General features: G+C 43.7%; 1 protein-coding gene across 2 annotated transcripts in view; it reads right to left on the reverse strand.

Moving 5' to 3' along the window:
• Positions 1-17,396: 17,396 nt before the first annotated feature.
• The window catches only part of efr3a (EFR3 homolog A), a 140,308-nt gene continuing 135,631 nt past the window's right edge, over positions 17,397-22,073 (reverse strand). For both annotated transcript variants that reach the window (XM_080439405.1, XM_080439404.1), the window contains exons 22-23: positions 21,088-21,137; positions 17,397-20,814 (exon numbers count right to left, since the gene is read on the reverse strand). In XM_080439405.1, coding sequence (XP_080295531.1) covers positions 20,709-20,814; positions 21,088-21,137 — 156 coding nt within the window. In that variant the 3' untranslated portion in view covers positions 17,397-20,708. The remainder of the gene's footprint in view (positions 20,815-21,087; positions 21,138-22,073) is intronic.

Genomic DNA, 22,073 nt, shown 5'->3' on the forward strand with positions numbered 1-22,073 from the left:
TTTTCAAATAATTGTAGTGGAATAAAAAAGTACAATATTTGCCTCGAGATGTAGAGGAGTAGAAGTAAAAATTGAAATACTCCAGTAAAGTAAAGTATCTCAAACTTTTACTTAAATACAGTACTTGAGGAAATGTACTTAGTTACTATCCATTACTGCTATGCTCATGGACTCATTGTACAGCCTACACTACAGTATAACAATTTAACCCTATAGATCCTGTGAGGCCTCCTCCTGTTTTAACTTGATACAACATTTCTGGCTATTTTCACAGAATGTTAAGAATTAAAGAATTGTGACGCTGGGGTTCAAGTGGTTATGAAAAGATATGAATACACCTAACCTTATCATAATATTCACAGTTTAAATGCTCCATTAGTTAACATCCCCCACTTATTGTGTAGTGATGCTTTTTGTCCTCATATGTAGCAGTCAATAATTGTAACCAACTTTGAAACTCAGGTGACAGGTCAATATGAAATCCATACTTTAGCAGGATTTCCTCAGTCAAGGTGACCGTGGGCTGACTTGGGAAAGCACAACGACGGTGTGTTTCCCACATGTGTGATCATAAGACAGCAGACCCTCCCCCCCCTGTTCTTGTACATTTTTTTTTTGTACATAGTGTTATTATTATTATTTTTTTTTGCTGTTTATTTTGTAATGATATTTGAACTGTGGTGCCACTATGAATTGAATACCAAGGCCCTCATTGGAAACAAGTCCGCAAGGACTTTTATGAACGGACCTATTAGACAAAGTATTTTAAATGTAACTGTGCTGTTTTAAATTTTTGCCTAATAAAATATTCAATCAATCAATAAGTAATAATAAGGGTGATCAACATCAGCATCCCAAACGCCAAGGATGGAACCGTCTCAGAAGGCTGCTCTACCGTCTGAGCTACTGTAGCCCTGCTTAGAGACTTAAATGTTATACCATTAATACTCATAATAATCATAATAATAATCTTTATTTATAGATCAATTGTCAAAAGTGCTAAGTGCTGTACATAAATTGAAAAAGTAAATTGAATCAAACAGAAAGTGTAGTGAGAAATACAAATAATAAAGTAATCCACTGTGGTGTCCAAATATGGACATCAGACATCATGTTACATATGACACGCTCCAATCCAAATAATATAGACATGTACATAACAGCATGAATAGTATAAAAGGAAGGTGATATAGTCCTCACAGCACACTTGAGCACTCTTTAGAACAGATGTTTAAACACCTGCTTTTACCTGTACCCGAATTCCAACACTGATAAACAGTCTCAATTGAATCCCTACGTTCCTTTGTTTCACACACTCACCTGCTCATCGATAATAGTTCTGACCCCACATCCCGAGGTGATTCTAAACACATTGAGGTGTGACATGTTGCACTGGACAATTTGTCTGAAAGGAATACAAGAAAGGGTATACCATGCTACTGTGGCAGTGGGGACCAAAGTGTACTGCTTTGTATTAGACCATTTAGATGATCTGATTAAAGTGGATGTCTTCAACACAGTGACTTTGCGCTGGATGACTTTGACCACGGTGACAAATAAGGTTCCCTCTGTGACAAATAAGGTTCCCTCCAGACACCTTTGGGACACAGCTGTGCTAGTAGAAGATACCATCTACATCTGGGGGGAATTAATATACATAACATGCACAGAAACATGGTTCAGTTACAGAAACGTTATTCATGCATTTGATGTCGACACCCACAGATGGTTCAATCCGAAGATGTATGGGTGTGTTCCAGAGGGGAGGTCATACCATTCATCCTGCGTCTTGGGGAAGGTCATGTATATCTATATGTTGAACAAGCCTGCGCCTTGTAATGACATCTACAAGTTGGACACGACCACAATGGTCTGGACTTTAATTAACACCAGAGGCATGCCACCACTCGTTTCATCACGTCACTTTGCCATCATCGGGACAAAGATGTTTATATTTCGGGGAGGGGAAGTTTTGAACCACTACAACAACATAGGATTGTTTCACATAGAGACCAACTGCTGGTTGAGCACACCTTCTGCACAGCCTCTTCCAGACAGACACTGCTGTAGTAAGGCTTCACATTCAGCCTTTGTTTATAATGCAGAGCTGTACATATTTTGTGCATTTTGTCAAAACCTGGAACAGACCCCAAATTATCTGTGGAAATTTAATCCAAAGACGTTTTCCTGGAAGAAGGTTCAGCCCAAGGGGAAAGGCCCGAGTTCAGGGACTTCTAACATGCGCTGTTGCATTGTGCAAGATTGTGTAATCTTTGTAGGATGCCCAGGCATGTACTTCATCTTAGACTTCAGTCCCAGTATGAAGACGTTATGCAAGCTAGCAGTTATTCAGTACGGTCTGGAGCAGTCTGGACTCCCACACAACATCAGGTGGGAACTGGCAGCCATGGCTGATGGAAACATTTAGCAAACCAAAAATATTAAACAAACAAATAAGCACCAAACCCCAAAGATGAATTTGTTATTCCCCGGCCTAAACTAACACAATATATAAATAATTAATTGTTGCAATGAACTCTCAGATTCAGTCACTGGCTTTATCAGTAAGTGCATAGACTAGACGAAAGCCAGTTCGGATCTATCCCAATCAGAAACCGTGGATCGACAGCGGAGTGCGCATACAACAAAAAAGGCCTACACTGCAAAGATGCAAGACCAATTCTGCAGTGGCGACATCAGGGGCACGTGGCAGGCGGTACAAACCTTGACGGACGGCAAAGCAAAAACCAGAAGTGAGGTGAACCCGCCTGCCTCACTCCCCAACAAACTGAACTCCTACTACGGCCGGTTCGAGACCAGGTCCAACCGCGGCAGCCAAGCGGGGCCATCAGCAGCACCAGCTAAGGAGACCCCCCTAACCATCTCGGAGGAAGATGTGCGCACAGCCTTCACACGGGTCAAGATCCAGAAGGCGGCGGGACCTGAATCGAGGGCCGGGTCCTCAAAGCATGTGCAGACCAGCTGGCGGCTGTTTTGGCTGACATCTTCAACCTCTCCCTCTCCCAGGCTGCGGTCCCTGCAGGGTTCAAAATGTCAACCATTGTGCCTATTCCCAAAAAGGCCAAAGTGACATGCCTGAATGACTGGAGACCTGTCGCTCTCACCCCGATAGTCAGCAAGTGCTTTGAGAAGCTGGTGAGGGAATACATCTGCTCCACGCTACCTGCCTCACTGGACCCGTGGCAGTTTGCATACCGCAAAAACAGATCCACCGATGGTTCTATTGCAATGGCTCTCCACACCGTCCTCTCGCACATGGACAACAAGCTGCTGAAGGACACATATGTACGTATGCTGTTCGTGGGCTACAGCTCAGCATTCAACACCATTGTCCCGGCAAACTTGACACAACGCTTCGAAACCTAGGGCTACACCCAAGCATGTGCGACTGGATACAAGACTTCCTGTCCAACCGACATCAGGTGGTGAGAATGGACAGCATTACATCTGACCCCCTGACCCTCAACACTGGAGCACCCCAGGGATGCGTGCGTTCCTCGGAGTACAGAATCAGAATCAGAATCAGAATCAGTTTTATTGTCACATCACAGGTTTACAAGGTAAAAAAGTGGGTGAAATTCTTTTTTGTACATCGTTCCCATCGCAACGTTAGTTTCCATAGAAAGAAGAGGGGGGGGGAGAAGAAGAGGGGGGCAGGTGGGAAGGAGATCAAAAACAAGAGAGCAACAGAAGGCCAGACAAGTTATCTACATATTTACAAATTACCTGAGATAATAAAAAAACTAAAGAACTAAACTAAGGTGCCTGAGCATAGCAGCAATGTATTGTATACTGTGCATGTTATACTTATACTGTGCATGATAGACAAAGGACGTTAAGGTGCTTAGAGGAAAAGGAGCACAATAAAAAGACCCAAAAAAGTCAGTGCGTTATACAAGGGATTAAGGTGCAAAAGGTCAGTGCGTGTCCACCTAGAGTGGACTGACCCTAGTATAATCCGCATGTAGCTCCATGAGGGAGTGCAACAAAAAGTCATTTGTACCTGGTGTAGTCCACAGGTGTGTCCGAGGGGGGGCTAAAGTCCAAGTCATTGTCCCTGGTATAATCCACAGGTGTGTTCAGGAAGGAAGAGCCAGAAAAGTCTGCGCCGCCTGTTGTCAGGCTGCTGAACTCATCCAGGCTTATGCCCCATTCAGCATTCTGACAGCAGCTGGGTTGAAACTACACCAAAATCTGGTGGTGGAACTCTTGATACTGCGGTAGAGCCCCTTGCCCGGTCGCGGTCGTTGTAGGGGGTTGAACAGTCTGTGACTTGGGTGGTGCTTGTCCTTGATGATGCGCTTGGCTTTGACCACGCACCGCTTTTTGTACAGTTCCTGGAGCGCTGGGAGCTCGATTCCCATTATCCGCTCTGCCGATCGCACTACTCGTTGTAGGCTGACCTTTTCTCGGGCAGTGCAGTTCCCGTACCAGGCCGTGACACAGCCTGTTAGGATGCCTTCAACAGAACTGTTGTAGTACAGCCTGAGGATGCGACGTCCTACTCCGAGCTTCTTCAGGCGGCGGAGCCAGTACAGTCGCTGCTGAGCCTTTTTCCTCACGTGTGTGGAGTGCGTCTCCCATTTGAGGTCCTCCTCGATGTGTACTCCGAGGAACTTGAACTCGCTGACCCTTTCCACTGCAGCACCGTCGATGAGGATGGGCGCATGGTCTCTCCGCGGCCTCCTGAAGTCCACGATCAGTTCTTTGGTCTTGTCGACGTTAAGAGAGAGGTTGTTCTCACGGCACCAGTGTGCCAGTGATTTGATCTCCTCTCTGTAGTCAGACTCGTCGTTGTTGACGATTCGGCCTATCACTGTCGTGTCGTCCGCGTACTTTATGATGGTGTTGGAGACATGTGTGGCTATGCAGTCATACGTGTACAGGGAGTAGAGGAGAGGGCTCAGCACGCATCCCTGGGGTGCTCCGGTGTTGAGGGTCAGGGGGTCGGATGTGATGCTGCCCATTCTCACCACCTGATGTCGGTTGGACAAGAAGTCCTGTATCCAGTCGCACATGCTTGGGTGTAGCCCTAGGTGTCTGAGCTTTTTGTCAAGTATTGCTGGGACAATGGTGTTGAATGCTGAGCTGTAGTCCACGAACAGCATACGTACATATTTGTCCTTCAGCAGCTTGTTGTCCATGTGCGAGAGGACGGTGTGGAGAGCCATGGCAATAGCGTCGTCGGTGGATCTGTTTTTGCGGTATGCATACTGCCACGGATCCAGCGAGGCAGGTAGCGTGGAGCTGATGTATTCCCTCACCAGTTTCTCGAAACACTTGCTGACGATCGGGGTGAGAGCAACAGGTCTCCAGTCGTTCAGGCATGTCACTTTGGCCTTTTTGGGAATGGGCACAATAGTTGACATTTTGAACCCTGCAGGGACCACAGCCAGGGAGAGGGAGAGGTTAAAGATGTCAGCGAAGACACCCGCCAGCTGGTCTGCACATGTCTTAAGGACCCGGCCTGGAATCCCATCAGGTCCGGCTGCCTTGTGGATGTTGACCCGTGTGAAGGCTGTACGCACTTCTCTCTCCGAGATGGTTAGAGGAGGGTTCTCCTCTGCTGGTGCTGCTGATGGCCCCGCTTGGCTGCCGCGGTTGGAGCTGATCTCAAACCGGCCGTAGAAAGTGTTCAGTTCGTTGGGGAGGGAGGCAGGCGGGTTCACCTCGCTTCTGGTTCTTGTTTTGCAGTCTGTCAAGGTGTGTACTGCCTGCCATGTGCTCCTGATGTCGCCACTGCTGAGTTTGTCTTGCATCTTTTTTGTGTAGGCCTTTTTCGCCTTCCTGATGGCGCTGTTTAGGGCCGCGCGCGTCGTGTTGCGCGTTTCCACGTCGCCAGATTTGAAACCAGCGTCCCGTTCATGCAGATGTGCACGTACTCCGCTGTCCATCCATGGTTTCTGATTGGGATAGATCCGAACTGTCTTTTTTGGGACAATGTCATCTATGCACTTGCTGATAAAGCCAGTGACTGAGTCTGAGAGTTCGTTGATGTTATTCCCAGCGGCGTTCTTAAACATCCCCCAGTCAGTCTGGTAGAAGCAGGATTGTAGCATAGCGTCTGTGTCCTCAGACCAGATTCGGATTTCCTTCTCAACGACCGGCTCCCTTTTTAGCCTCTGTTTGTAGGCAGGTAGCAGCTGGATGGCGTCGTGGTCAGAGCTTCCTAGCGGTGGGCGGCGGAGAGCTTTGTATCCATCCTTGAAGGGCGTGTAGCAGTGGTCAAGAATATTGTCACCACGGGTACTGCAGGCGACATGCTGGTGGAATTTGGGAAAGACCTTTTTTAAGTCTGTCCGGTTGAAGTCGCCTAGGCAGATGACTGCGCAGTCCGGGTGGCGATCTTCTTGTGCACTGATCGCCTGGTGTAATTCCCTCATAGCCGTGTCCTTATTAGCTCCAGGATGAATGTAAACAACGGCTACAATCACGATGCTGAAGTCGCGTGGTAGGTAGAAAGGACGGCAGGCTATGATTAAAAGTTCAAGGTCTGGTGAGCAGTGACTGTCTAGGATTTTAACATCTTTGCACCAGTTGTTGTTGATCAAGGCACAAACTCCCCCCCCACGTTGCTTACCGCTCAGTACAGGATCTCTGTCCTTCCTATACGCGGTGAAGCCAGGAGGAGTGATAGAAGAATCAGATGCTAACTCCGTTAGCCACGTCTCTGTTAGCACAACAACACAAGTCCTCCTCGTCTCTGCGTTGTATTTAACGCGCGCCAGTAAGTCGTCCATAGTGGTCACTGTTCTTGATTCACACAGAGATCTAACGTTCGCTAGCAGGATTGAAGGCAGTGCAGGTTTATATCCACGTTTTGTTGTTCTTACGAGAAGACCCGCTCTCGTGCCTCTTCGCCACGGTCTTTTTCGTCGGGGGTTTGTTGATCCATCCGGAACAAAGGGGGCCCCACCCCCCACCCAGCCGAGTGGAAGGTTTTCAGCAAAAAAGTCCGGAATTCTGTGTGTAATCGCTGTGCTAATGTCCATAAGTGCTTGTCTGTCATAACTCCTTAGACACGCGACGGTGTAGGGAAAAAAGAGAAGGCTAAAAAATACTAAAAAGATGGAAAAACGTTGCGATGTCGCGGAGCGTGTACGAATGCGGCCGTCTTTCATGGCGCTTCCGCTTTAAGTACACATCGATGAGGACCTGAAATGGGAGACACACACCACACACGTGAGGAAAAAGGCTCAGCAGCGACTGTACTGGCTCCGCCGCCTGAAGAAGTTCAGAGTAGGACGCCGCAACCTCAGGCTGTACTACAACAGCTCAGTTGAAGGCGTTCTATCAGGCTGTGCTACGGCCTGGTACGGGAACTGTACTGCCCGAGAAAAGATCAGCCTACAGCGAGTAGTACGATCGGCAGAGCGCATAATGGGAGGCGAGCTCCCCGCGATCCAGGAACTGTACAGAAAGCGGTGTGTAGTCAAAGCCTAGCACATCATCAAGGACAAGCACCACCCAAGTCACAAACTGTTCAAACCCCTACAACGACTGCGGCCGGGCAGGGGGGTCTACCGCATTATCAAGAGCAGCACTACCAGGTTCTGGAGCAGCTTTCACCCGGATGGCAGGCGGTGCTGTCAGGCTGGTCTCGGACCTTTGCTCTTCCTTGAACCTACCTGTGGATTATACCAGGGACACAATGATTAGACTTAGCTCTTCCTTGGACCCACCTGTGGATTATACCAGGTACAAGTGACTTGACTTTTTTTCTTTGCTCTTCCTCATGGACCTACTTGGGGATTACCAGTGTCAGTCTACCTTCTGTGAATTAGAAGGTCGACACACACTGACATTTTGCACCTTAATTCCATGTACAACGCACTGACATTTGTCTTTTTATTGTGTGTTTTTTTCCTAGCACCTTAACGTCCATTAGTATATCATGCACAGTATACATCTGCTGCTATGCTCACGCACCTTATATCTTATCTCAGGTACTTGTGTAAATATGTAGATAACTATTTTTGTTCTCTTGTTTGATCTCCTTTCACACCCCCCCCCCCCCCCTTCTCCTTCCCCTTCTTTTTTTTCTATGGAAATAACGTTATGATGGGTAACGTTATTTACAATGTTATGCACAAAAATGAATTTCACCCACTTTTTTACTTCTGTAAACCTGTGATGTGAAAATAAAGCTTATTCTGATTCTGTGACACATTGTTAGCAGATCAGATGTATTCAAATGTTCCCCTGATCCACAGCGCTCCTCAGCTCAAAAGGAATCCTCTATTGACACAGCACCTACATGTGTGCTTCTGTGGGTACATTAAACTAAAAACTTTGAATGAAATTAAAGAGTAAATGTGTGTTTCTATGTGAATAAAGCAGTGATGAGGGAAGTCGGGAGCCGATGAGAGGAGAGGCCACTGAAGGGCCACGCAGGCCCCTGAGCCAGGGCGGGACTCAAACCCACAACCGGTGAGTCTTGAGGTCTATTTAGTGTTTATTTGTGATAGAAAGCACACGATACCTATGCATCCATCTACTGATGTCTGTCTGTCTGTCTGTCTGTCTGTCTGTCTGTCTGTCCGTCCTTCTAAACACAGGCCGGGCAGGCCAGACATACAGGTACACACACACAGTCATCGACCAATGGGAGAAAAGGTGAAAGAGGAAGAAGAGGAGGAGGAAGAAGAAGAAGGAGAAGAGGAAGGAGAGGAGGAAGTGGAAGAGGAGGAAGGGGAAGAAGAAGAGGAAGAGGGAATTAAATAGTGTCATGAGTCATGAATGCAGCCGTGTTTGTATCTTCTTGAATAAAGAGCTATATTTCAACAAGGTTTATAATGCATCTCTTCCACATGAAAGCAATAAAGCAACAATGTTGTTCGATGCAATAGGAATGTTTTTTTGCAATGTCATTTATTACCAGAAGTGGGACGAAGTGGGAAGAGTCAAGTCATGAGTCATTGGCGTTTAAGTGAAGTCCAAGTTGAGTTGCAAGTCTTTTTTGATTTGATCAAGTCAGGTCTAAAGTTGATGATTTTTTGTTATGAGTCCATGTCGAGTCTCGAGTCTAAGTCATGAGGCCACACCTCTGAGGTATACTGTAGGTCTCTTGTCCTCTCTCTCTCTCTGTCGTTACTGTAATGTTAATGTATATGTCTCTCGCTCTCTCTCACTCTCTGTGGCAATAGAAGATGATTTATTTGTAGCATTAGCTCACTAGTTATGCTACAATTTTCATCGATGTACCTATCTTTGTGCAACATATATTGTCAAATGAAGTTCGACGTTGTTGCTTCTCCATCTTAGAATGGAGAAAGTCAGGTATGTTGTTTAGTAGTAGTCATTTTTGCCAGACCCAGGGGTCGGCCTACATGAGGCTTTGTCGGTCGGTCGGTCGGTTCGGTCTGTCCCTCTTTTCCTACCTGTCCCCTTGATTGGCCAAGCTTCGCGTGACGTAGTGCTCTGATCTTCAGATTTCAACCACTAGGGGTCTGGCAGTGCTCCGAGGAGCACTTTTTCTAGTTTTCAAATCCTGAGGAAAATAGAGCATGCTTACTTGATCAGGGAAGACATTTAATTTTGAACTTCAGTTAGTACCACCTGTCAACTAGTAGTGGTCAAACCAGGCAACATGATATAGGACTATATTTCTCAATAAAGGAGATGGGAGACCAAATACAACCACGGCAATTGTGTAATTTATATCAGTTGTTCTCAAACATTTTAATATCCAGGACCGCCAAATTGGTCATATTTGGTCGCAGACCCTCACAGGACTCCCATTAAAGATTGGTGTCTTTTCATGTTTATTCCAAATTTAAATATCAAAATATTTAGAAAATAGCAACTACAGTAAGTGGTGCAACTGATTTTGACACTGTATTAATACATTTGGCTAGGGAGGTCTTGGAAACCCCTCAAAGACCCTATCAATCCCAGTTTCAGAACCACTGATTCATGTTGTTTTAATATGCTCATCAGTACAGATTGGCTTTTGTTCACAAAAAAAGCTACATAGTGTAGCTTTAAGCAAAAATGAAGTCAGCCACTGCAGTGACCCAATATGGACAGCTGATGTCATGACATCCTCCAGTCCAAATATGGATATATCTTATTAATATGGATCCCTGATCCAAATAAGGACATGATGTACATCACATCATGAATAGTATAAAGGGAAGGTGAGGTCCTCACAGCCCACATGAGCACATGTTAGAGCTGACACGGACCTGCTGATAGCTGTCCCTGACATCACACAATGATAAACAGTCTCAACTGAATCCCATAATAGTTCTGACCCCACATCCCGAAGTGATTCTAAACACATTCTATCACACAGTGAGGCGTACGATGTTGCACTGGACACTTCATCTGAAATATGAACAAAAGACCGGCCGGAATACCGTCACAGTGGGGCACACGTTGTACTGCTTTGGAGGAGTCTATAGCCGTGGTCTGATTAAAGTTAGGGTCTTCAACACAGTGACTTTGTGCTGGAGGACGTTGTCCCCAGTGACAGGAGAAGTTCCCTCCAACCCCCAGGGCCACGCGGCAGTACTGATTGAAGATGCCGTTTACATCTGGGGGGGTTTTAAACACGACACATTCAACAAAGTGCTTTATGCATTTGATGTTGACACCCACAGATGGTTCAAACCCATGATTTCTGGGACTGTTCCGGAGGGGAGGTGGCACCACTCAGCCTGTGTCTTGGGGAAGGTCATGTATATCTATGGAGGAATAGCTGAGACTACAGTCTCTAATGACATCTACAAGTTGGACACCACCACTATGGTCTGGTCTTTAATTAACACCAGAGGCACTCCAGCACCTCATCCATCCATAGATAACTTTGCCACCATGATCGGGACAAAGATGTTTTTATTTGACTCCTACTACAACACTATCAAAGTGTTTGACACAGAGACCAACTGCTGGCTCTGGCTGAACACACTTTCTGCACAGCATCTTCCAGAAAGACGAGGGAGTAATTCAGCCTTTGCCTACAATGGAGAGCTGTACATACTTGGTGGCAACAACTTTACACAGAATCCGTGGAAATTCAACCCAGAGACCTTCTCCTGGAAGAAGGTTCAGCCCAAGGGGAAAGGTCCGAGTTCAAGAGCCTCTAGCATGCACTGTTGCATTGTGGGAGATCGTATACTCTTTGTAGGAGGCTCAGACCTTTATATCTTAGACTTCAGTCCCAGTATGAAGACTTTATGCAAGCTAGCAGTTATTCATTACGGTCTGGAGCAGTCTGGACTCCCACACAACATCAGGTGGGAACTGGCAGCCATGACAAAATAGAAATGTGTGCTCAGAGTATGGAGTCTGTGTGTCCACAGTCCGGGCATGTTAGACATGACGGGACCAGTCATCGACCAATAAGGGAAGAGGAGGAAGAGAAAGTAGATGAGGAACAAGGAAGCTACATTAAGGAAAGGGCACCGACGTCATTTTCTCTATCCAGCAATTCCAGCCAGCAGATTCGTCGCACTGGGTGGCAAAATGTAGCCGGGAACATTTTAATATCCAGGACCTCCAAATTGGTCATTAGCCCGGGACTTTGATGGAATACATTGGGGGCCTTTATAAAATACCCAGTCCAGTAAAAAAAAAAAAGACATATCACACATTGTTATCTGCTGTGTTGCTTTTCGACCTGTACACTGTATAATTTCATAGAGGTATGCCAAAGTATCGTGAGAATCTCCATCATTGCCAGTCTGACAACCACATCTCGCGATACTACTGAGCCTGAAACGATAATTTAGATGCCTCAATAAAATTATCTACTGTGCACATCGAAAAACCAGTGGTCACAAAACAACCTGATATGCCGTCTTTTATATTCCTGAATCGATTTCATGACAACGCTCTCAATCGTTCAGATATAGAGTTTGTTCGCAAGTTGTCCAGCCGGCTCTCATCCACTGTGATGTATTTCATCGAACTCCGGTGTGAGTTTGCCACCCATGAGTGTCATGGCGCATGCCCGGCGTCCAGCGTGTCTCTTCCTTAATCTACCTTCCTGGCTGAGGAAGAGGAAGTAGAAGTGGAAGTAGAGGAGGAAGAGGAAAACAGATTATGCAGTTTTTCAGTCTTTGTGTCTTCTTGAATAAAGAACTACATTTCAAGCTTTATAATATTTGTCTCTTCCCTATGAAAACAATAAAGAAACAACGTTGTCTGATGTGATAGAAATGTTTTTTTTATTGTAATCTCATTATTAATTACATGAATTAATCTCTAATATGCACACATATTCACTGCTCAACAGAAGCGTTGTCTTTAAGCCAGAGGCCCCGCCCACTCTGTGACTGCAGGAAGTTTTTTTTTTCTCATCGTTGCCATAGAGACCTCATCAAGCCTGGCTCAGATAGTTGGGTTCCAATCGTCTTAATAAGGCTTGATAGATTCCACACCCCACTAACTGTTGAGGAGCCATTTGGCAAGGCATGGAATTATCCCTCAATAACTCAGCAACAGTTTGATTGTAAAGCAAGGTGGGACTGATATAAAGATTAACTTTGTCACCTCTGTACTAACAAAACACAAATGGCTAAAGGTCCTCACCAACCGGGGGTGTTCTTTTATTTATTTGTCTGAAAATATAACTTTTTTTTAAGTTGACTGTTGTTTGTGTAATGACTGAGTAGGCCTACATCCACACAGAAGGTGAATATTAACACCGATAGAGAAACACAAATTTTTTATCGGAAGTTTGGATACATTTTTCTCAGTCAACCTGTATGAATGAAGCATCATATGAACTATAAAATAGTTTTGATGCAAAAGTCCCGCCGGCGATTTTTCAAATTGTTTATTTACCATACTACTGGTGTGTAAAGACCTTAATAAAACCACATTTTCTTACATTTATAAAAAAAAATAGAAGAAAAAACAGCAGTGACCTCCTGAGTCTTCTGACCAGCGAATGATCCACTCTTGAAAAGAAAGAAAGAAAAACAAATCTTCCTGAACTCAGGGTTCAAGCACAGACCTCTGAGCTGTACACTGCCAAATCTGGGGTGTTAATTTTAACAAATGGAACCCAATGGACCCATAGGGGTCCAAGGGTCCACTCTCGGAGTTTGGACACTCTCAGAGTTAAGGGACACGCGTAAGCATCCATTAACACTTGAGAACTTCACTGTGTATAGTGGTTAAAAATCAGCCCTAACATAATCACAGGCTTTAGAATTAAGATTCAAATACATTGGAAATGTAAAGTAGTGGATGGTGACGACAACGTTACACCTCTGTGTCTCTAAAACAGGCACAAGAGAACAAAGTCGGTAACATTTGCGCCACAAACATGGAAATGAAAACCAAACGGCTCAACTCCTTTAGTCATAATCATTGGTTCTTAAGGTTGAGTTCGGGGGACCATCGGGGGTCCAAACGGGATCCTTATGGGTCCGTAACTCTCAGATTTAAATAGAGGATTTTACAGTGTAGATTGGGGTTCCACTACCGTTTGGTTCGGTAATTCATTACAAGAACCCCCAGTTTGATGCATTCATTAGTTCACGGACCCCCATTTGATAAAACGTTTTATCCCTGGGACCCCAAATCTGCACTGTAAAATCCTAGGTGTTAGTATAACTCTGAGAATGTACAAATGGACCCCAAATTGATCCGTTGTACACTCTCAAGTTATAGACCCGTAAGGGTCTATTTCTCAACATAAGGCCTGGGGAGGCCTTATGTTGAGAAATAGTGGTCATAGTAGTTATGGTCCCTTTCGCTCATCAGCTGATCCGCTGATAAAAGCTCAATTGAGACCTTCTCCAGCAAGAAATGAGTTCAGTACCATCTAACGCAGTGGTTCTCAAACTCCTTTAATTCCAAGGACCCCCATAACTCTAAGAGTGTACATTTGGTTCCATTTCTACGCTCTTAAGAGTTACAGACCTGTAAAGGGTCCATTTAGAACCCCCTCAGTGACCCCTAAGGCATTGGTTCTCAAAGTGGGGTCCGGGGACCCCCAGGTGTCCTTGAGGGAGTTCCAGGGGGTCCCCAGCTAAATGATGGCTAGTTAGGAGTCAAATGGACCCTTATGGGTTTGTAACTCTTGAGTGTACAAATGGAACCATCTCATTGATTTCACAATATGAATTGGGGTCCCAGAGATAGAAATGCCATAAAATAGGGGTCCGTAGCCTTATGCATGGCAAACCCGGGGTCCTTCAATTAAAATGGTTGAGAATTGACTGCTAGAGCTGTAAAAATCATCTCTTATGGGGGTCCGTGGCATATCTTTTCAAATGGGGGTCTGCGGGCTGATAAGTGTCAATTTGGGGGTCCTTGGCATGAAACAGTATGAGAACCACCGCCCTATGGACCCCACTTTGAGAGTCACTGCCCTAATGAGAATATTCTGTCCACTGATTGCTCGCACTCACACCCATAGTACCTGCTACGTCATCAATTCAATCAATCGACCGACTGATGCATCACCATAAAAGTGCAAACACAATGTCATATGCATTTTATACTAGATCTTATAATGTCACAAAAATATGTGTATTTGATTTGCTAATCTACGTAAATACACCTTCAGCATTGTTGGATTGTTCAGCGGAACCATCATGTTAATCAGTTAATTAGGGTTAATTGGCGTTGCAGGTGATGCAGGGGTAAAGTACCTTCCCACCACTGTGGAGTTTACGGGTTCAAATCCACTGCGGTGGTGCATTCCTGCACCAGAAAAAAAGTTAGACATAAATGGCTACTCTAAATAATCATTGATTTTTTTCATTAGTCATTCGTTAATCATTAAACGGTAATATCAACACCTTCAAGTGCTACTCTGCTGACCAATTAGGTTCATTCCAAAAATGAGTTGACAACCGTCAACTCATTATCTACATTTTGAACTAATTAAGCAGAAAACATTGATTCACAGTGGTTTTGATATTACAACTATTTCTACACACATTACATATTTGTACTTTTTGCCAACGTAGGTTTTCTATAGGATCCATGATGAAGTTCAGCAGGATTTATTGGTATACATTGTTTGTTCATAGGAAATGTAGAGGACAGTTCAAGCCACAGCTTGCAAATCCAGTTTCAAGTGGTGTACAATATGTCACGTCCTTGACCGAACCCAAGTCACGTTTTGGGACATTTCTCACCCATTAACATTGCCTTCAGTGTCAACCCACAAGCCAATTTTAATATAGAACATTATATGTTTGAAATTAATATAAAGTTAAGATTTACATTTTTATCACCCGGAATCAGTGACATCACACTCAACCTGTGACACTATACTGTACTGTTTTACTAAACTTGATGAAACCTATGTTAAGTTAATAAAGTATTCAAACATGTGACATCACAGTGAACCAGTGACATCATACTGAACCTGTGACATCACCAGATTGAAATAAACGGCCACTCCCTCCAGGAAAACGACACCAGCCAATCTCCCTAATCGCTACCCGGCAACAAGTCAAGCAATATGATGCATAATAATAATAATAATACAATCTATACAAAAATATATGACGCTATAATGACTCATTCAGAGAGGAAGTCATACTGTATTCCTATCACCACTGAAGCTGGCAGCTGTTCTGTCAATACCTAATTAACAGACAATTATAATATTAATTGCTTCCCGTATACTACACGTGTATATATAGTCTCTGTCAGGTGGAAACCTCTTATGTCCAAAACTGTTACTTTTCAGGATTCAAATAAAAAAATATAAAAAGTAGCAGATCCACAAGCTCAAAATGAGTCGCTTTGCGCCGCGTTTCGAGCCTGTGGATCTGCTACTTTTGATACTTTTGTGTGACGCTGTAGTATAATCAAGTAGGGAGTTACTTTCCGGGAAAAAAACCCACAAAAAGTTAGAATATGGAGATAAGAGGTTTCTGCCCGACAGCAACGTTAAGATAGACGGTAGAGTCATGCAGTTCATCCGGACAAAGCATTTCCAATGACGTGGCGACCGTCCAGGTGAAACGCCTCTATTGTTCATGTCAATGTAATGACCTCGCATCGTGTTGATGCTCAAAAGCATCGCCACATCCTCACATTAAATCAACAAAAAAAGGATTTCTTGCAGATCCTCGCAGCCGTGGTAATAACTTAAGCTCATTCTGAAAACCAACCGAACCATGTCAACCTTAAACGTACGAGCCACGAGCCACCATCTCTTAAAACACATTATCTCTATCCCTGATGCACATAAAACATACTCCATTACATTCTCTTCACCTCTTTGACCCTCTTACACATAACCACTCGCCAACTGAAACCAAACATTACAATGGATCCTAACCACATAGGACATACAAATTACGGGTTGCAGCTTTTAAAAAAGTGGATGTGTCATTCTTTAAATTATACTCATCGTACCACACTAGATTCCACAGTGACTTTACTGTAGCATCCCGTTTAATATTAAATCATGAATGTGACATGATTAAAATTAAACCCACCCTACCGCACTAGCTTCCACAGTGACATTAGCATACCGTTTAATATTAAATCATGAATGTGACATGATTTAAATTAAACTCATCCTACCACACTAGCTTCCACAGTGACATTAGCATACCGTTTAATATTAAATCATGAATGTGACATGATTTAAATTAAACCCACCCTACCACACTAGATTCCACAGTGACATTAGCATTCTGTTTGATATTAAATCATGAATGTGACATGATTTAAATTAAACCCACCCTACCACACTAGATTCCACAGTGACATTAGCATTCCATTTAATATTAAATCATGAATGTGACATGATTTAAATTAAACTCATCCTACCACACTAGCTTCCACAGTGACTTTAGCATTCAGTTTAATATTAAATCATGAATGGGACATGATTTAAATGAAACCCTATCCTACGGGACATGATTTAGATGAAACCCTATCCTACCACACTAGCTTCCACAGTGACTTTAGCATTCATTTTAATATTAAATCATGAATGGGACATGATTTAAATGAAACCCTATCCTACCACACTAGCTTCCACAGTGACTTTAGCGTACTGTTTGTTTAATATTAAATCATTAATGCGTCATTATTCCACGTCATTACGCCAGCTTCCACAGTGACATGAGGCATACTATTTAACCACTTGAACTGCAGCGTGCCTATATTCTGGGGGTATAGAACAGTAACCAAAAATAGCAGAGCTTGTGGATCGGCTAGTTTTGGCGAAGAGGTTTGGTGCAGAGCTGGGGGGGGGGTACTAAAGTGCAGTTGTAACTCAAGTCCGGTTCTCTAAGACTATACGGTTTAAGTTGTTATTATTAAGACATTCAAGGGAAGAAGGGAAGTGACCGCTGTCTTTGGCAAAGGACGTGATTTGGTTTTCTACATGAAGTAGGTTATGATGAACAAGTCCACGAATATACAGCACAGAATGGGAACCGACCGTTAAGACTATTTTATATAAGACTTGAATTCCATTGGATTCTTCCAAATCTAGATCTCCAATAAGGCTCTAGAGCTAACAAACAAACAGAAATGCATACGATAACACAAATTGTTAAGTAGCAGTAACCAGGACATCTATAACACCCACTTATTACACGCTACTAGCCAAAGTCATTTGTAGAGTAATACATTACAAAATACTGGTTAGATATTCATGTTGATAATGCGTGTGATGCCCTTCACTAGTGAAAATGTCACTCTCAAAGCAGTTCAAATCCCTTATAGGAATGTAGGCTGTATTGTACTAAGGTATACAATATCATCGTCATCATCCTCATCGCCGTCCATTCAGAAGTGTTGTGCTTACATTGTCATAAATTGCTGGTTGTATGAGAGCGAGATAGGGAGAGATCACAGCTGCACATGTTATGTCACAAAAAAAGCTACAATGAAAATAGTTAAAATCGCCCAAAACATATCACCCTCATCAGACATAATCTATGCTATCAAGTTACAAAATCAACTCAAAATTAAACTACAGTTATATCATCTTTCCAGCAGAAGCAATCAATTTGTAAATGGAGATAATTGTTTTTCCAACTTGTACTTTGTGTAATTTTGTTCAAACTGAACATGTTAATGACCGTGCCATGATATTTTAGAGGCAGGGCGTTCAGTGCGTTATGATTGGCTGTGTATCGTGTTTACAGACGCCGTTCTACTTCTGGCTTCTGATTGGACAATGAAAGGCATGTACGTCTTTTGCAGCAGCAAATGTCGCAAACCACGCTCCCATTGTTGTGATTTTTTTACATCACTTGACAACAAGGCAGCAGTGTTGCCAAGTCTGTTTATTATAAGTGACTTTGGGCTTGTTTTTCTGCGAAGTGGCTTGTAAATATTTGTAGTTTTATTTAAACTTTTTTTTGTTTTTGAAAATAGCAGATGTATGGGTTAAAGTGGTTATACTGAAGCAAGCCCAAACAAGCAACTACACTTTAGAAACAAGTCCAAACAAGCAACTACACTTTAGAAACAAGTCCAAACAAGCAACTACACTTTAGAAACAAGTCCAAACAAGAAACTACACTTTAGAAACAAGTCCAAACAAGCAACTACACTTTAGAAACAAGCCCAAAAAACTACACAACTCCCAATATTTACAAGCAACTTTACAGAAACGAAAACAAGCCCAAAGTCATTCATAAGATGTGCTAAATTTGCTGGTGTGAAAAGGCACACACGCCAATGAAAGTGCTCTAAAAAAAAGGCGGAGCTATGGAAGACCTTTAGTATTTGTTTTGGATAAAAGGTTTGTTCGACTCTGCGGCCCAAAGACTTGAAGACAAACACTAAAAGACATCGCCAAGTGCAACTCCAGGTTCGACATAATGCACAGTACCTATATGTTAAATTACATTCAATTCAAGACTGTCGGCCTGGCCATACTCAGGTCTAACCAGCATTATAAATTACCTTTAATAATTTTGGCGTTAATTAAATAGAGGGTACCAAGAGAGTGAGAATAGCAACAAACAGATGACCAATGTCTATCAAACACTCTTTAGCCTATATAAAAACAATATAAATATATTTTTGTTAATCTGGTTTGCTTGTCTCCGAGTCTGACAAGTTTTGTTTATATTCAAGATTTGAATACTGCTATTTCCTCTATCCATGTTCTTTATACACATGAATCAATCGGTTTCCTCTAACTGCTTTCTTTTAAGTGGACTAATATACGGTGATAATTAGCGCGCAGCATGCGGTGAGCCCACTATTCTGCTAAGAAATGCTTTAACGTGGTCTTAACCTGCCGGTCAGCTACCCTACAACACCACAAAGTTGGCAGCAAAATAGCTACATTTTGTATGATTATCAGGCTTATTGCTCAATACAAAAAAGATACACTCCTTAAGAGACGTGTATTAGCTGGTTTCACATGCCGAAAAAACATGTAGCTGGCTCACCGTTTATGCTAGGATAAATCTCTATTATGATTAGAGAAAAAGTAAAGTTGACGCTTTGCAGATCTGTTTTACATTCCCAGGGCATGAAAGCCGTGTGGTGGTTGGTCGACAAAAAGACAGATTCCGGGGCAAGTACGTCGTACATACGAGTCCGGTCCTTATACACTTTCGTCTTAGTCCTGTACCATGCTTTTCTCCTGGTGAGATGAGAAAAGGCGCTGCATGGGACCCAGATAGGCTCTATGCACAGCAGCCATATTTGTTTCACTTCCTTTGCAGGTGTTACCAATGACACTAATGAAGGCTCTGTTCCATTTAGTGTAGCACAGTGGTTCTCAGATTTTTCAATTTCACGACCCCATAACTCTGAGAGTGTACAAATGGAACCAAAGGGGCCATTTGGAAACCTCTTAAGGAACCCTGGACCCAAATTTTAGACTCACTGGTGTAGCAGAGTGAGCCAACATGCACAATATCAGCACCCTGACTCTGTTTGACCAGAATGGAACAGAGCCTTCATTAGTATCATTGGTAACACCTGTGAAGGTCTTCACAATATGGCTGCTGTGCATAGAGCTTATTATGAAGGACCTACTCTTTCAGCATTTAGTTTGACGTCGTTCCAGTCACTTGATTTGACACGCGACTCAAGTCCGTTTTCCATTGAAATGATATGAACAGTTTTCTCTCCATTTCCGCTGCTTCCTGCGTGTTGTTTCTGTGGACAGCGGACAATGAAGGCTCGGTACATGTGCGCCGATGTGTTAATTGTGAACACGGGTGTTCACACACAGTTCCGTGCTCATATGTATGTTTGTTTGTTTGTTTGTTTTGTATGAGAGGCTCATGCTTTGGAACATACGTGTTGTTCCCGCGTTCCCATCAGAAGGTTTAGAACCTTCGACTCTGTGGAACCGTGTGAAGTTGTATTTGTGGACTTGAGTGACTATGGGCTGTACATATACCACGGTGTGTGTGTGTGTGTGTGTGTGTGTGTGTGTGTGTGTGTGTGTGTGTGTGTGTGTTTGTACTACTATACACATCTACTAGAAGTTGAGAAGGGTTTAGCCGTTAGGGTTGGAGTTATGCCTGATGTATGCGTGATAAATGGCGTGTACCAAAAATAGCCGAAGTGCAAGCTCTCACAACTCGTCGCAGCGAGGCACATTGTGAGCTTGTAGATCGGCTATTTTTGTCTGTAGGCTTAGAGTTCAGCATGCCATTTCTTTTTTTATGGCATTCATAAAATCGCCCTCCTAATGATGTCCTCACAAGTATATTAATACAAATGTGTGTGCGTGTGTGTGTGTGTGTGTGTGAGTGTGTGTGCGTGGTCGATCAGTAGACACACAGGTCCGGGAACTTCATCTCATACACAGGTACAGACTGGCGCTGGGGGTGACCGGCTGTGATGGACACCACTCCAGACGGACTGGGAGGAGGCCTATAGACAGCAAAGAATGAAGAGAGTATGAAGACAGATGACCGTTATAGACATTGACTCATTAAGACCTGAGGCTGATCCTACAAATGGCTTCTAAATCAGTAGTTCTCAGGATTTTTTCATAATTCAAAACTTTTATACACTATAATAGCCTACTGTTTATTTTCTAGCATCTTGGTGTGACTGCAGTGATGTTTTTCCAAGTTTTCCACACTTAAAAAAAAAGCTCTGGGTACAGACACACAGCTTTTAAGGTGAAAAGGAGCAACTTACCGAATTGTGAGTTCGAAGATTTGGGCCAGTCTGTCATGCAACATGTTGGCCTGGATAAAAAAACAAACAAATAAAACAACAAATACAAAACATTCACATTAAGCACTGTATGGTCATCAGATGACATGGGGAACAACTAAATAAAAGGGTGGGGGGAGGGTCCTTTGTGGCTTTTTATCTGCTTAATCCCAAATGTATACTTCATGCTACGACTGGCACTAGGTGCCACATGGACGGACCACATCATAAATGTGCCCACGGGTCACAGACAAAGTCAGAGAGAGTCGGAGAGAGACGGATGAGGCTGGTAGAGCACTGCGTCAGGCACCCTGAACTAGTGGCATGGCAAGCAAACTGACACTGTGGGAGCCAACCCAGGGCAAAGCCAGGAAAGGCAAGAAGCCCAGCACCACATACGTAGATGCACTGCGGCACGACAGGCTACAGCAGAGCTAACAACGCTGCTAGAGCACGAGACCCTGACGCTAGACAGGAGGGTGTGGAGGGCAACGAATTTAACCCCTTGTTTGAGCCAAATCTGGGTTGAACATGATTAGTGGAGCTCCCTCTGGTGTTGCGATTGTGGACGTCATTGACGTTTGTGAAGTAGTTTGTACATGGATTCAGGAGTCCAGAGTTGGTATGTTGGTCTGTTGGCTGGACCACACTTTCAATTTTCAAATTCTGTGTGCATGCGTGATGCGTATTATTGTCAGACAGAGGAGCGATGTTTCAGGACAATGTTGGCAGAATCAGGACGGTCTTGATTTAATCAGTTGATTCAGGTCCCCCCGCTATAACTGAGCTAGGGGGGGTCAACAGTTAACACATCGAGTGCCATAAACGGTCCGGACCGTTTTTGAGGATCCAAACGAGAAGTGCCGAAAACGGTCCGGACCGTTTTTGACCCAATTCTATTTTTATACGAGTGGCCCACGTGGGGCGCTAAAACGAAACTTTGACATCACCCAAGGAGTTTCTGAGAA

Source organism: Gymnoscopelus braueri (assembly GCF_963280865.1).
Source record: "Gymnoscopelus braueri genome assembly, chromosome: 10".
NCBI lineage: Eukaryota > Metazoa > Chordata > Actinopteri > Myctophiformes > Myctophidae > Gymnoscopelus > Gymnoscopelus braueri.